Genomic DNA, 12,046 nt, shown 5'->3' with positions numbered 1-12,046 from the left:
CAACAACCAGACATGACCAGCTGCTCAACACCACCTGGCCAATAGCTTCTACCCAGAGGTTAAGTCCCTTTACTGTCAGTAATATGGTCACAACTCTATTATCCTTTGCTTGCTCCTTACCCACTTTCCCAGGAATGTTCTTCTATAATAAGAGAACTTAAATTCTTTATACTTTCGTTAAAAAATATATATGTCTTGTTTCTTTTTATTGATCAGGTCTCTAAATTCATGGTACTTAAAAAGATCAGCTTATTAATAAATCTATTTATAAACAGCATAGATTATTTAAAGAAAAGGTCTTTCCTCAACAATACTGTGGTATGCATTCATTCCATTAGTTACTATTGTGCACAAAAACCTTGCTTACAAGGGGATGGTATAAACATATCATTTTGTTCACTGTATTTAATAGACATAACTGGCTAATAGTTACTAAATCATAATGTAAAGAAATGTGAGGGGCACCTCGGTGGCTCAGTTGATTAAGCATCCGGCTTCTGCTTAGGTCATGATCTCACGGTTCACAAGTTCTAGCCCCACATCAGGCTCTCTGCTGACAGCTCAGAGCCTGGAGCCTGCTTCAGATTCTGTGTCCCTCTCTCTCTATGCCCCTCCCCCAGTCATGTTCTCCCTCCCTTTTTCTCTCTCAAAAATAAATAAAAACATTAAAAGAAAAGAAATGTGACAATATTCAGGTATGTACTATCTGAATGTTTCAAACTACAATCTATGAGCACTGTTGACACCCACAAGAGAGAATAAAATTACCTGTGCAAAGGTGGAGGAAAAAGTAGTGTGTAATCTGGGAATATCCTGAGGTTTTTAGGATTTCTTGAAAATTCTGAAAGCCCACATCATAATAAAGGTATCTATTATCTTACCATCAGTGGTAATTTACTTTTTACTTAACACAGAATTTCCTATCTATCAATCGATCGATCGATCGATCCATCCATCCATCCATTTTTAAGTAAAATCTATCTATCTATCTATCTATCTATCTATCTATCTATCTATCTATCTATCTTTAAGTAAACTCCACATACAACATGGGACTTGAACTGATGACCCTGAGATAGAGAATTGCATGCTCTACCGACTGAGCCAGCCAGGCATCCCAGGAACTTCAATTTTAAATATCCAAGTTAGATCTGATTCCCAATAAGAAACAAACATAAATTAACAATCTAAAAACCATCTTACAAACACGTACATTCTAAGTATTTGAAGTTAGTCTAAAATTATTACTGGCACTCACATTTGAAACAATAAAAATAACTGTGCATGCTGCGGTTTAAGGAATCTTTATTCTTAGGCCAACAAAAAATAAAATTTTCTAGGTGCCCAATAAAAATTTTTTAGTTGACCAAAATACTAGCTTTTCTATTTAAGTAGTACCACCTGAAATTAAAAATAAGTTTTTTTCTGTTTTTAAGTGGTACTTGCCATCTAAAAGAAAACTACAGTAACCAAAAACCTCACTACATTAAAGCCAAAAATTAATAGTTATAAAAACAAAGTCTTGGGGCACCTGGGTGGTTCAGCTGACTGAGCATCCAACTCTTGATTTTGGCCTAGTTCATGATCTCACGGTTCCTGGGATACAGCCCTTTGGGCTCTGCACTGACAGCACTGAGGCTGCTTGGGATTCTCTCTCTCCTCTCTCTGCCCCTCCCTTGCTTCAGTGTGATACATACATATATACATATGTTAGAAAGTCTTTTTTCTTTTTTTTAATGTTTATTTATTTTTGAGAGAGAGAGATACAAAGCATGAAAGATAGAAGGGGCAGGGAGAGAGAGGGAGATACAGAATCCGAAGCAGGCTTCACGCTCTGAGCTGTCAGTACAGAGCCCGATGCAGGGCTCAAAGCCACGAGTTGTGAGATCATGACCTGAGCCAAAGCTGGATGCTCAACCAACTGAGCCACCCAGGCGCCCCCAAAAACGTCTTAAAGAAGCTAGATTTAGGGGCTCCTGGGTGGCTCAGTCAGTTGGGCAGCCAACTTCAGAACAGGTCATGATCTCATGGTTCAGGGGTTCAAGCCTTGTGTCAGGCTCTGTGCTGACAGCTCAGAGCCTGGAGCCTGCTTCAGATTCTGCATCTCTTTCTCTCTCTGCCCCTCCCCTGCTCATTGTCTCTCTGAAAAATAACATTAAAAAAAAAAAATTTAAATAGAGTCAAGATAGAGCTATTAAAAAAATTAAAACCAGGACAGACTATAATTAATAGAAGACCTACAACTGTATCATTTTGCACCAAAAGTGACTATAAAGACAAGACTCTTACCCAGTATGTGTATATAAAACTTTCAAAATTATCAAGGAAAACTTCAATTTCCTAAAGACAGTATATTTATTTAACTTTATTTATATAAGACAAAAATGTACCTCCCCACAAACACATTTACATATACTTAGGTGTATATGTATGTGCATACATTTATACACCACAAAAGTGATACAGATGATGAAATAAAATGAGCTAAGAAATCAAAACAAGAAGTAGTCTTTTGGTCTTTTACTGGCAAGTTTCAGGTGCTCATATAATAATAATTTATAACATAATATGCCTCTTATAGTTCTCCAATAATCATTGCAACTACTCTGTAATAATAGCTAACCCTTATGGAGCACCTACTACATGCCAGGAAAACACACACACTCTCTCACACACACACTCTCTCTCTCGCTCTCAATCTCTCTTACTGAATTCCTTAAAAACCATCCTACAAAATAGGAATCTTATTTAATTACCTTGTTAAAATAATTAAAATCCTTAAAGATAAGGTATCTAGGTGGAGAGAGGTAAATAACTTTCTACAAGTTACTGAAGTGGCAAAACCAGGCTATAAAGCCAGGCAGTCTGACTCCAAAGTTCAGGCATGTTCTGTTGTCTCTAAAAATAAACTTTATTTAAGATGAGCGATTCAAGGTCACACAGCCAGCCCATGATAGAGGTGGGCTCAAATCCTGTCTCCTGCTTCCCACTCCCACATTCTTCCCAGTCTCTCTTACAGTCAGAGAGATGACCACTTAAAGAAAATAAATTAATAATCAACTAAAAAGACAACAGAAAATAAGCAAAACACAAATGTTCCTTGAAAACACAGATGACGCCCAAAACCAAACTCAACAACCCATCTTTGTTCCTGTCTTTCCTACACAGCAGGAAGACTCAGAAGAAGGAATTTTCTGGGTGCCTGGGTGGCTCAGTCGGTTTAAGTGTCTGACTTCGGCTCAGGTCATGATCTCACGGTTCATAGGTTCGGGCCCCACGTTGGGCTCTGTGCTGACAGCTCAGAGCCTGGAGCCTGTTTCAGATTCTGTGTTCCCTCTCTCTTGGACCCTCCCCTGCTCATGCTGTCTCTGTCTCTGTCTCTCAGAAATAAATAAAACATTAAAAATTTTTAAAAAAGAAGAAGGAATTTTCATTTTTATATCCCACGTTAAGGACTTTATTTAGTGAAAAACCTAGATCTCTCCATTTCGATTTACTGCATCTTTGACATTCTATACAACAGCTCAGTAGAGACATATTCCCTCCTCCACAATGAAAACATTCATACTGTAAACAGCCATTCTCTAAGAGGCCAGCTGGCTTACCTACTTCCACAGGTTTGCTGGAGAGAGCTGAGAAAGTGAGATATGTCACATAGCAGCTTATGAGCCCTGACTGCAGTAGCCCGGAATGTGGCTGTCCTGGAAAGTGAAAGTGACAGATTTTAACATAGCCTTTTACATTTCAACAATAAATAAGCCTAAAAAAATAGCTCCCCACCTCTAAATAATGTTTTTCAAACTGAGACCCCCCCATTGTTAAAGGAAAGAAGAAGTACAACATGTTTTCCAGATAACATCAAATAGGTGTTCAAGGGGATGGAATTTTGCACTGAGCCTAACCTAACTCCCAGGTTCTGCCGAGTTCTCTACCATCACGTTATTTTAATAATAACTACAACCGTACTTAAGCGTTCTGCCTAGTCTTCCTGAGGTTCATTAACACTGGATCTTAAGTCTTAAGGCCTCAGAAGACAATTCACTGTCATTATTTGTGAGACCACACAGCTTAGTGAGGTAAATGACAGACAGGCATCATAGTAGAAAAAAGCTCACTCTGTCAACATACAAAAAAAACTTTCCGGAATAGTAGTTCAGGTCAAAGAGGAAGGCACTGGGGCTCAGCATTCATTGAGGGAAGGGCTTTAGTCTGTTATAATATTTAAACTAAGTATTTTTATCATTTAGAGTAACCAGGATATGATAAAAGGAATTTATCAATTTTGGGGGATATTTTCTACCACCTGTCTACATGAAAGGATTTATTTCATCCAGTCTTCCATCTGATTAAATTTGTTTCAAGTTATAATTATTAAATTGTACTAACCAATAAAGGTATAGAAATAGATTCTTTTACAATGTTGCTCTTTGGCATGAGAATAAGACTCACCTTAGTAACTAATGACATTAAACCAAATATTTCAAAATATTATAACTATTTTAAAAGGTAGGTTTTAACCCAAATGGTACTTTAATGTGAACACTAATATGTTTTAGGAAATTCTTTTTCTTTTAATTTTTTAATGTTTTTTATTTATTTCTGAGAGAGAGAAAGAGAGAGAGAGTGTGAACAGGGGAGGGTCAGAGAGAGAGGGAGACACAGAATCTGAAGCAGGCCTCAGGCTCTGAGCTAGCCATCAGCACAGAGCCCGTCTCCAACCCACAAACCATGATATCATGACCTGAGCTGAAGTCAGATGCTTAACTGACTGAGCCACCCAGGTGCCCCTGTTTTAGGAAATTCTTAACTGATCAGTTAAAGGCACTAGGAGATTAGTACTCTCAATATCAATAATGTACTTGAAATTTTCAGTGCCAGAAAGCCTTTAAATTATTCAATACTAGTTCACTTTTTTCCCCTTAAAGTTTATTTAAGTTATCTCTCTACCCAATGTGGGATTTGAACTTATGACCTGAGGATCATCATTCTTCAAGTCAGAACTGAACCATGGTGCCCCAATACTAGTTCACTTATTAAAGCACTATTTTAGAAATGATTTGAGGGGCTATAAATTATTGGCCACATTGCCCTGTTCCTGTCTAGAAACTTGAATATCATTTGTATTTCATCAGATACAAATATACAAATATTTGTCAGATACCTACAAGAAAATTAGAGTACAGACACTTCTTTCTATAACCAAAGATGGCAGTCTGGCTTAAGACATCAGAAGTTGTTTATGAAAGACAACTCAAGTCTGTACTTTCTAAAGCACTTCCAAATCCCATTGTTTCTTCCCTTTGCCTTTCTGCGTTATTAATTTGTCTGTTTGGGATTTGAACTCATGAACAGATTAAGTTATATGCTCTACTAATTGAGCCAGCCAGGCGCCTCTCTTCTATTTGCCTTTGAAACAACCTTGAGTCAGGTCAGGTTTATAGAATTCTGTTGGCTTTGCTGAGAAAAGGCTTGGGTCGGAGGAAGGTTAGCTCGTGGGCCAGCTGCTGGCTCAGCCAGATCAGATTTCCTGCTTCCTGATGGCTAGACCACATGGTCCCTGATTTCTGGCCCACAGGCCTCAAGTGAAAGATGAGTCCAGAAAGAGCTCCTTCTGGAGTCTTCTCATTCAAGTTTTACAGAGATTATTGGGAAGAACTTAATATACACTCAGGGCATCTTCCACTTAAAGGCTCCTGTGGTACATTCATTAATAATGCTAACAGCTATCTTCTTACTTACTGACTTTACAAGACTGAGATCTTTCTTGACGTGAAGCATGCCAACTATCACATTCAGCATGAGTGAAGAGGAAACTGCAATCCCAGCCTTCCAACTGCTGACCCGTCTATGATAAATTATGAAGTGACCAGAATTTAAAAACAAAACAAAACAAACCCACTGGATTTGCCCAAAGACACACACAAAAATGTATAAAATAAGGAGGAATGGAAAAAACCTGTGCTTACGATTTTGGACCCAAGGTGAGATGGCTACGATGGAAATAAGCAGACACAGGCCTCCGTTTAGCCCAAGGAGAATTTTGTTTTCCAGGCAGCCGTCTTTCTGGGTGTAAAACACTGCCATCAAAATCAAGCCCCCGGTGGCGACGGAGTACATGATGAGCGTCACCAGGGCCAGAGCGGCGTACCAGAGCTTGTTGCTAGCTGTGCCGGCGGTCCTGTTTCTCCAGAAGCGGTAAGAGGGAGGGGAGAGAAGACCAGATGAGGCCCCTGTTCTCTGACAACACTCACCCTCCCCTCAGGCAGGGACTAATGCTATCAGGCCCCAGGCTGCTATACCCCCAGCTGTCCAGAAGACTGTCATTTTACCAACAATTATGTTCTATCAAAGCTAGAAGGTACAGATAAATGTCCAAAAAACATTTTGGTTCAGGCTTAGAATTTGTCCTAAACACTACAACATTCTGTTTTTAAATGTGTATTTATCAACTAAAATGTACTTCCACAGACTTGACTCTAACCTCCCTAATCTTTTGTTTGTTTGTTTAATTTACTTAGAGAGAGAGAGTGAGAGAGAAAGAGAGAGAGAGAGCGCGCGCGCAAGCAGGGAAGGTACTGAGAGAGGGAGAGAATTTCAAGTGTGGAGCCTGATGCAGGGCTTAAACTCACGAACCATGAGATCATAACCTGAGCTGAAGTTGGAAGTTGAACTGACTGAGCCACCCAGGCGCCCCCATGCCCTCCCCATTCTGAAAAGGAATCACCCTGGGATAGGTTTCAGGAGTATTAAGAAGTGGCTTTTAGATGGAGTTCTCTTCATGGTTTCCCTCTCAACAGAGGGCCAGGAGGGGCCATTGTAGTAGTTTCTGCTAATGCCCATCTTCTATTTAGGGACAGACAAACTTCACTCAGAGAAAGACTGGATCACCTTGGCCCTTTCATCCCTCTGCTACAAAGGCAGCTCTGTAGTGGTACTGCTTCTCCAAAGTAATGCCACGTAGGGTCAAGATAGAGTTGGGTTGTTGTTGTTGTTGTTTTTAAGTTTATTTATTTTGAGAGGGGTTGGGGAGGGGCAGAGAGGAGAGAATCCCAGGCAGGATCCACACTGTCAGCACTGAGCCTGATGTGAGCTTGAACTCTTAAGATCATGAGATCATGACCTGAGCTGAAGTTGGACACTCAAATAACTGAGCCACCCAGGTGCTCCAGGGAAGAGTTTGCAAAGAATAAAATCAGCTAGGAAAAGAGTAAAACACTGTAATGGGTTTTGCAATAAAGGACCTTAAAGAACAGATTAATCTGCTCTCTAGTTTACGTAAATATTAATAAAGGAGTAAGTGAAATAAGCAGTAGTTTAACAATCTATAGAAATGTTCAGACAATAACAAAACCAGAGTTCAAAACCGCTCAAACAAGAAGACGGAACCATAGGGAGCCTGGGGTGAATCACTGTCATCTGCCTTTTAAGTAAACTGCCACACTGTAACCACATTCTCACAAACCTTCACAGAGAAAGCAACTTGCTTAATGTTTTCACAGAACTGGAAAGTACTCAGGCAACTCAGCTAAAATGCTTTAATGATGAAAAAGTTACTGCAGCCAGAGACAAGTAGGGAAGAAAGACCAAAACAATAATGACCATCATATTCCTTGAAACCATGCCAGTGACCACAGAATTAGTCTAACAGAAAAGGCACATGAAGGAAATAATAGAATAAGACTTGGTGGTGGGGGGATCTAAAAGCTATATGGTAACTGATGACCAAGAAACAGAATGCACTGTACACAGAAAGGTAAACACTGCTGACCAGTGTGTGGGTGGGATCCAACTGCTCCTTCACTGGTCTTTTGGGCTGTTACTAGCATATGAAGATTTTCTTATAGTTAGTGGAGCCTATATTCCCCCAAAGTTAATTTTCCAACCCTAACCTCTCCCTTCAACTTTAGACTCATATTATCTAACTGTTCAGCCCAGAGGGTGGGGGAGGGGACTGGTCGAGACTGTCTTCCCAAGTGCGCATCCCCACCACCCTTAATCCAGCTTTTCTTCACCTTCCCAAACTCAGAAGATGGCAGTTCCATTCTTCCCTTTTGTGAAGAAGGGAAACTTTTTTTTAAAAGAGAAAAGAACTCCTGACTACAGTCTTTTTCTCTCCTGCCCCCTCCCGGCCCCCATCACTATCAGCAAAGTCCATGAGTTCCAATTTCGGAACAGACTACAACTTGACTGCTGCTGCCATCGTCTGAGCTGCAGCCATCTCCCACCTGGATTATCACCCATAAGCCTCCTTGCTTGCACCTCTGACACCCTCTAATCTTTTCTGGAATTAAAATATGCTTCGTATCATGTTCCTCCGGTTTCAAACCCCACTGAGGCCCTTCCTACCTCACACAAATGCCCCAGGATCCTGATAGGATCTGGCCAAATGCCATCTCTTACTTCACCTCTGGTGTCCATCCCTCACCATGGGGGTGCAGGACAGTGGACCCTCATTTGCCTCCAAACAAGCCGGGCCATGGGCCCAGCACAGTCCTGCCTCAGCCTCCCTACTTCCTTCTGTTTGCAATGGTGTTCCTCATGGCTGATCATGAAGCCTTTCCCTGCCCTGCTTTTCCCAAACCCCACAGGCTGCTTTCTTTGTCTTCAGTCTTTTCCCCATTGAACCTGTGACTTATTTGCTTGATCATAAACTGACTATCTGTCCATGCCCCGTGGAGAAGGTAAGCTTCACAGAACAGGACATCACGGTGTTCACTGTGCTTCTCCTGCTGTTGAGTGCTGGCAAACAGGTGCCTAATGAATATCTGCATGAGAACTACCAATTGTTAAAAAATAACTTTGTTCAGCAGTGTTTTAGCAGAACAGTGGCTATTGCTGCTGCTCCGGATTCATGACACCCTCCTTGGTGACCTCTTGTTTTGCAGATATTCCAAGTGCCATGACTTATCTTTATACTCTCGGTGCCTGCCACATTGTCTGGGACACAGTTAATACTCCCCAAAACTGTGAATAAATGCTAAGTGGGAAGCACTTTGAAGCACTCTGAAGATTAGAAAAGGACCACACAATGGGGCAGAATGCACTGATACCCCAGGACACTGGCACCAGGCTGGGCTCTGGCTCTGGAGTAAGTAACATCCAACCACAACAGAAATTACAAATCTAGCACATTTAGAAAATGGGTCTTTGCTAAAAACCCCTGAATGTACCTTCTACTTTTTGCTATTTCAATTCTGATACAGAATTGTCACTTCAAATCACAAAATTTGAAGGAGAAAGGAAAAAAATAATAAACATCTAATGTGACCATATTATTTTGCAGGTGTGAAAAACAAGAGGTCAGAGAGGCCAAGTAATATACCTAAAGGGAAACAGCAATTAGAAGAGCAGAGGCACAAACATCTGCACTCTCCTGGTTTTCCGGGCCCATGGCCTCCATCCTACTGCCTTTGGGATGTTTTCTTTCTCAAGATATTTATTGAAAAGAGGGGCACCTGGGTGGCTCAGTCGGGTAAGCGGCCGATGTTGGCTCAGGTCATGATCGCATGGTTCATGGGTTGGAGCCCCGCGTCAGGCTCTGCACTGACAGCTAGCTCAGAGCCTAGAGCCTGCTTCAGATTCTGTGTCTCCCTCTCTCTCTGTCCCTCCCCCACTGATGCTCTGTCTCTCTCTCTCAAAAAAAAGAAAGGTATTTATTGAAAAGAGAAAACAGGGGCACCTGGGTGGCTCAGTTGGTTAAGTGGCCAACTCTCAATTTCAACTCCGGTCATGATCTCCTAGTTAGTGAGATCAAGCCCCACATGGGGCTCTGCACTGACAGTCGGACGCCTGCTTGGGATTCTCTCTCTTCTCACTCTGCCTCCCTCTCCCCCTCTCTCTCTCTAATAAATAAGTAAACTTAAAAAAAAAAGAGAGAGGGAGAAAACAGGAAAAGGGAAGAAAAAGCACTTTGGTTGTTCCATGAAGAGTGATATATTTTCTAGACTATCCCTGTAAGCAATACTCTGTTAAAAAAACAAACCTAGTAAATTAGATTAATTTACCTGAAAATATACTATTAGTGAGCTGCCTAGCTTAATTTTAATTTTAGGCAGACAAATCAACTATGAATATGTTGACACTAAGGGATTTTGTTGGGATACTGGCCTCAATGCACAGACAATAGCAACATCATTGGTTGCAAAGCTCTTAAGTCATTGTTATTGAGAGATTTCTGGAGGGTTTTTACAGCAGTCCAACTCTCCCCAAATGCCTGTTAAAACTTGGCATGAATAATTAGTCCCGGAAGTCAGCTTCAGAATTGATCAAAACATTCAAGTCAGAGTAAAGAAGTACAAGTATTCTGAAGAGAACATACTGCTTACTGGGCAAATCAGGCACTCAGTATCGAAAATGATATTATTTTACCATGAAGTTTCCTAGTTTCACCTATATATGTGAAAATTTAAGGAAACATTTAGGATGATTTTTTATTAGACAAAATAAATAAGAATCACTTATGTGACTATTCAATGTGCTTTAAATATTTTAAAAACTGATGAAAAGTATTTGGGTACTTACTCCAGTATTCACCAAATTATAAAATGATAACACTAGCCTTTCACTCCTGCATCTCTTGATTTCATCTCTAAAGAAATAAAACCAAACTTAAACAACTCCTACCACCAAGCTGAGGAATATAATCAGAATGAAAAGTATTTTGAGTGAATCTGGATCATATATTTTGTTTTCACAAAGAAATGAATTTCATGTCCATACATTCTTTTCTGATTTCTTTTTTCTAAAACAGTTTAAAATAACATGATATGGATAAAAATGACAGAATGACAAAAGTCTTCCTAGGTACAAAAGACAGTTATTTTCATTCATTATTTTATAAGGAAGGCAAGACAGTGGGCAGCAAATAGGAGCAGCAAAGTGTCCTGCCCAGAGTCACAAAGGGAGTGGCCTCTAGCACTCAAGGGGCTGACACTTACCTAGTTGCCATTTCCTGAATTGTTGCTCAGTGAGAAATAAAATTTACTATTAGTAATTTGGCATTTACTACTTCTCCTAGGATATGAAGTCCATGTTCAAGGCACTTAGAAAGTATCTACATTTTTAAATTCAGGATGCCTTTCTAAGTAGCACAACACATCTCCCTAATGAAGGGGTCTTTATGCTCTTAGGCTGATTGAGATAGAACAAGAAAAAAAATTTTTTTAAGTTTATTTATTTAGTTTGAGAGACAGTGGAGTGGGGGAGGGGCAGAGAATGAGGGAGACAATCCCAAGCATGCTCTGTGCTGTTGGCGGAGAGCCTGATGTGGGGCTCAAACTCCTGAAACTGCAAAATCATGACCTGAGATGAAACCAAGAGTCAGACTGACTGAGCCACCCAGACACCCCCAAAGTACTTTTTAAAAAAAAAAAATCTCCTGAAGATGGAAACCTAAAATAAACCCTCCCAAGTTTTCAGGCATCTACTGTCAAAACCTCTTAGGGCTGAGAGGTGCCAGCGATGGATGGGAGTGTGGCTAAGTCACAACAGCAGTTGACTCAGAGCCCAAACGAGAGAGCATGGGAAAAAGCCAAAGAGTGAAAAAGAAATGCAACGGAAGAAGGAAAGGAAGAAAGGAGAGGAAAACCAGCATAGGAGACGAGTGAATGAACAGGTTCAAAGAGCAGGAGTGAAGGGACAGTGTACCAAACTGTTTCTGGTGATGGGGGGGGGGAATCCGTGCCAACAGAGTGCAGGGTAGGGCCTCTACCAACACGGTGCCGCAGGCAGTTTCCCCCAGCAGCGAGTGCGTTCACTTGGAAACTTTCCAAAAATGCACATACCAGTTCTTGTTCCATTTATGTGCAAACTCCACGAGCAGGATGAGCTGGATGCCTATAAAGATGAAGCCCCCGACGGCTCCCACATAGCGCCAGGCTGCAAAAGAAGACCATCCACAAGGAGATGAGGTGGTCACTGCAAGTGTTGAGCTTAAAAGAGAATAATGACTACGGTTTACCTTTATTACATTTTTTTGATGTTTTTATTTATTTTTGAGAGAGAGAGTGAGAGAGGGAGACACAGAATCCAAAGCAGGCTCCAGGCT

The 12,046-nt window shown here is 40.8% G+C and overlaps 1 protein-coding gene across 1 annotated transcript in view; it reads right to left on the bottom strand.

Annotated features, from left to right (window-relative positions):
• The window catches only part of SERINC5 (serine incorporator 5), a 102,541-nt gene that overhangs the window by 19,750 nt on the left and 70,745 nt on the right, over positions 1–12,046 (bottom strand). The window contains exons 5-7 of the mRNA XM_039247470.1: positions 11,784–11,877; positions 5,967–6,178; positions 3,606–3,701 (exon numbers count right to left, since the gene is read on the bottom strand). Of these exons, the coding sequence (XP_039103401.1) occupies positions 3,606–3,701; positions 5,967–6,178; positions 11,784–11,877 (402 nt within the window). The remainder of the gene's footprint in view (positions 1–3,605; positions 3,702–5,966; positions 6,179–11,783; positions 11,878–12,046) is intronic.

This window comes from Hyaena hyaena, unplaced genomic scaffold, assembly GCF_003009895.1.
Source record: "Hyaena hyaena isolate Hyena2069 unplaced genomic scaffold, ASM300989v1 scaffold_299, whole genome shotgun sequence".
Classification (NCBI taxonomy): Eukaryota; Metazoa; Chordata; class Mammalia; order Carnivora; family Hyaenidae; genus Hyaena; species Hyaena hyaena.
This window is presented reverse-complemented; position numbering and strand designations above follow the sequence as displayed.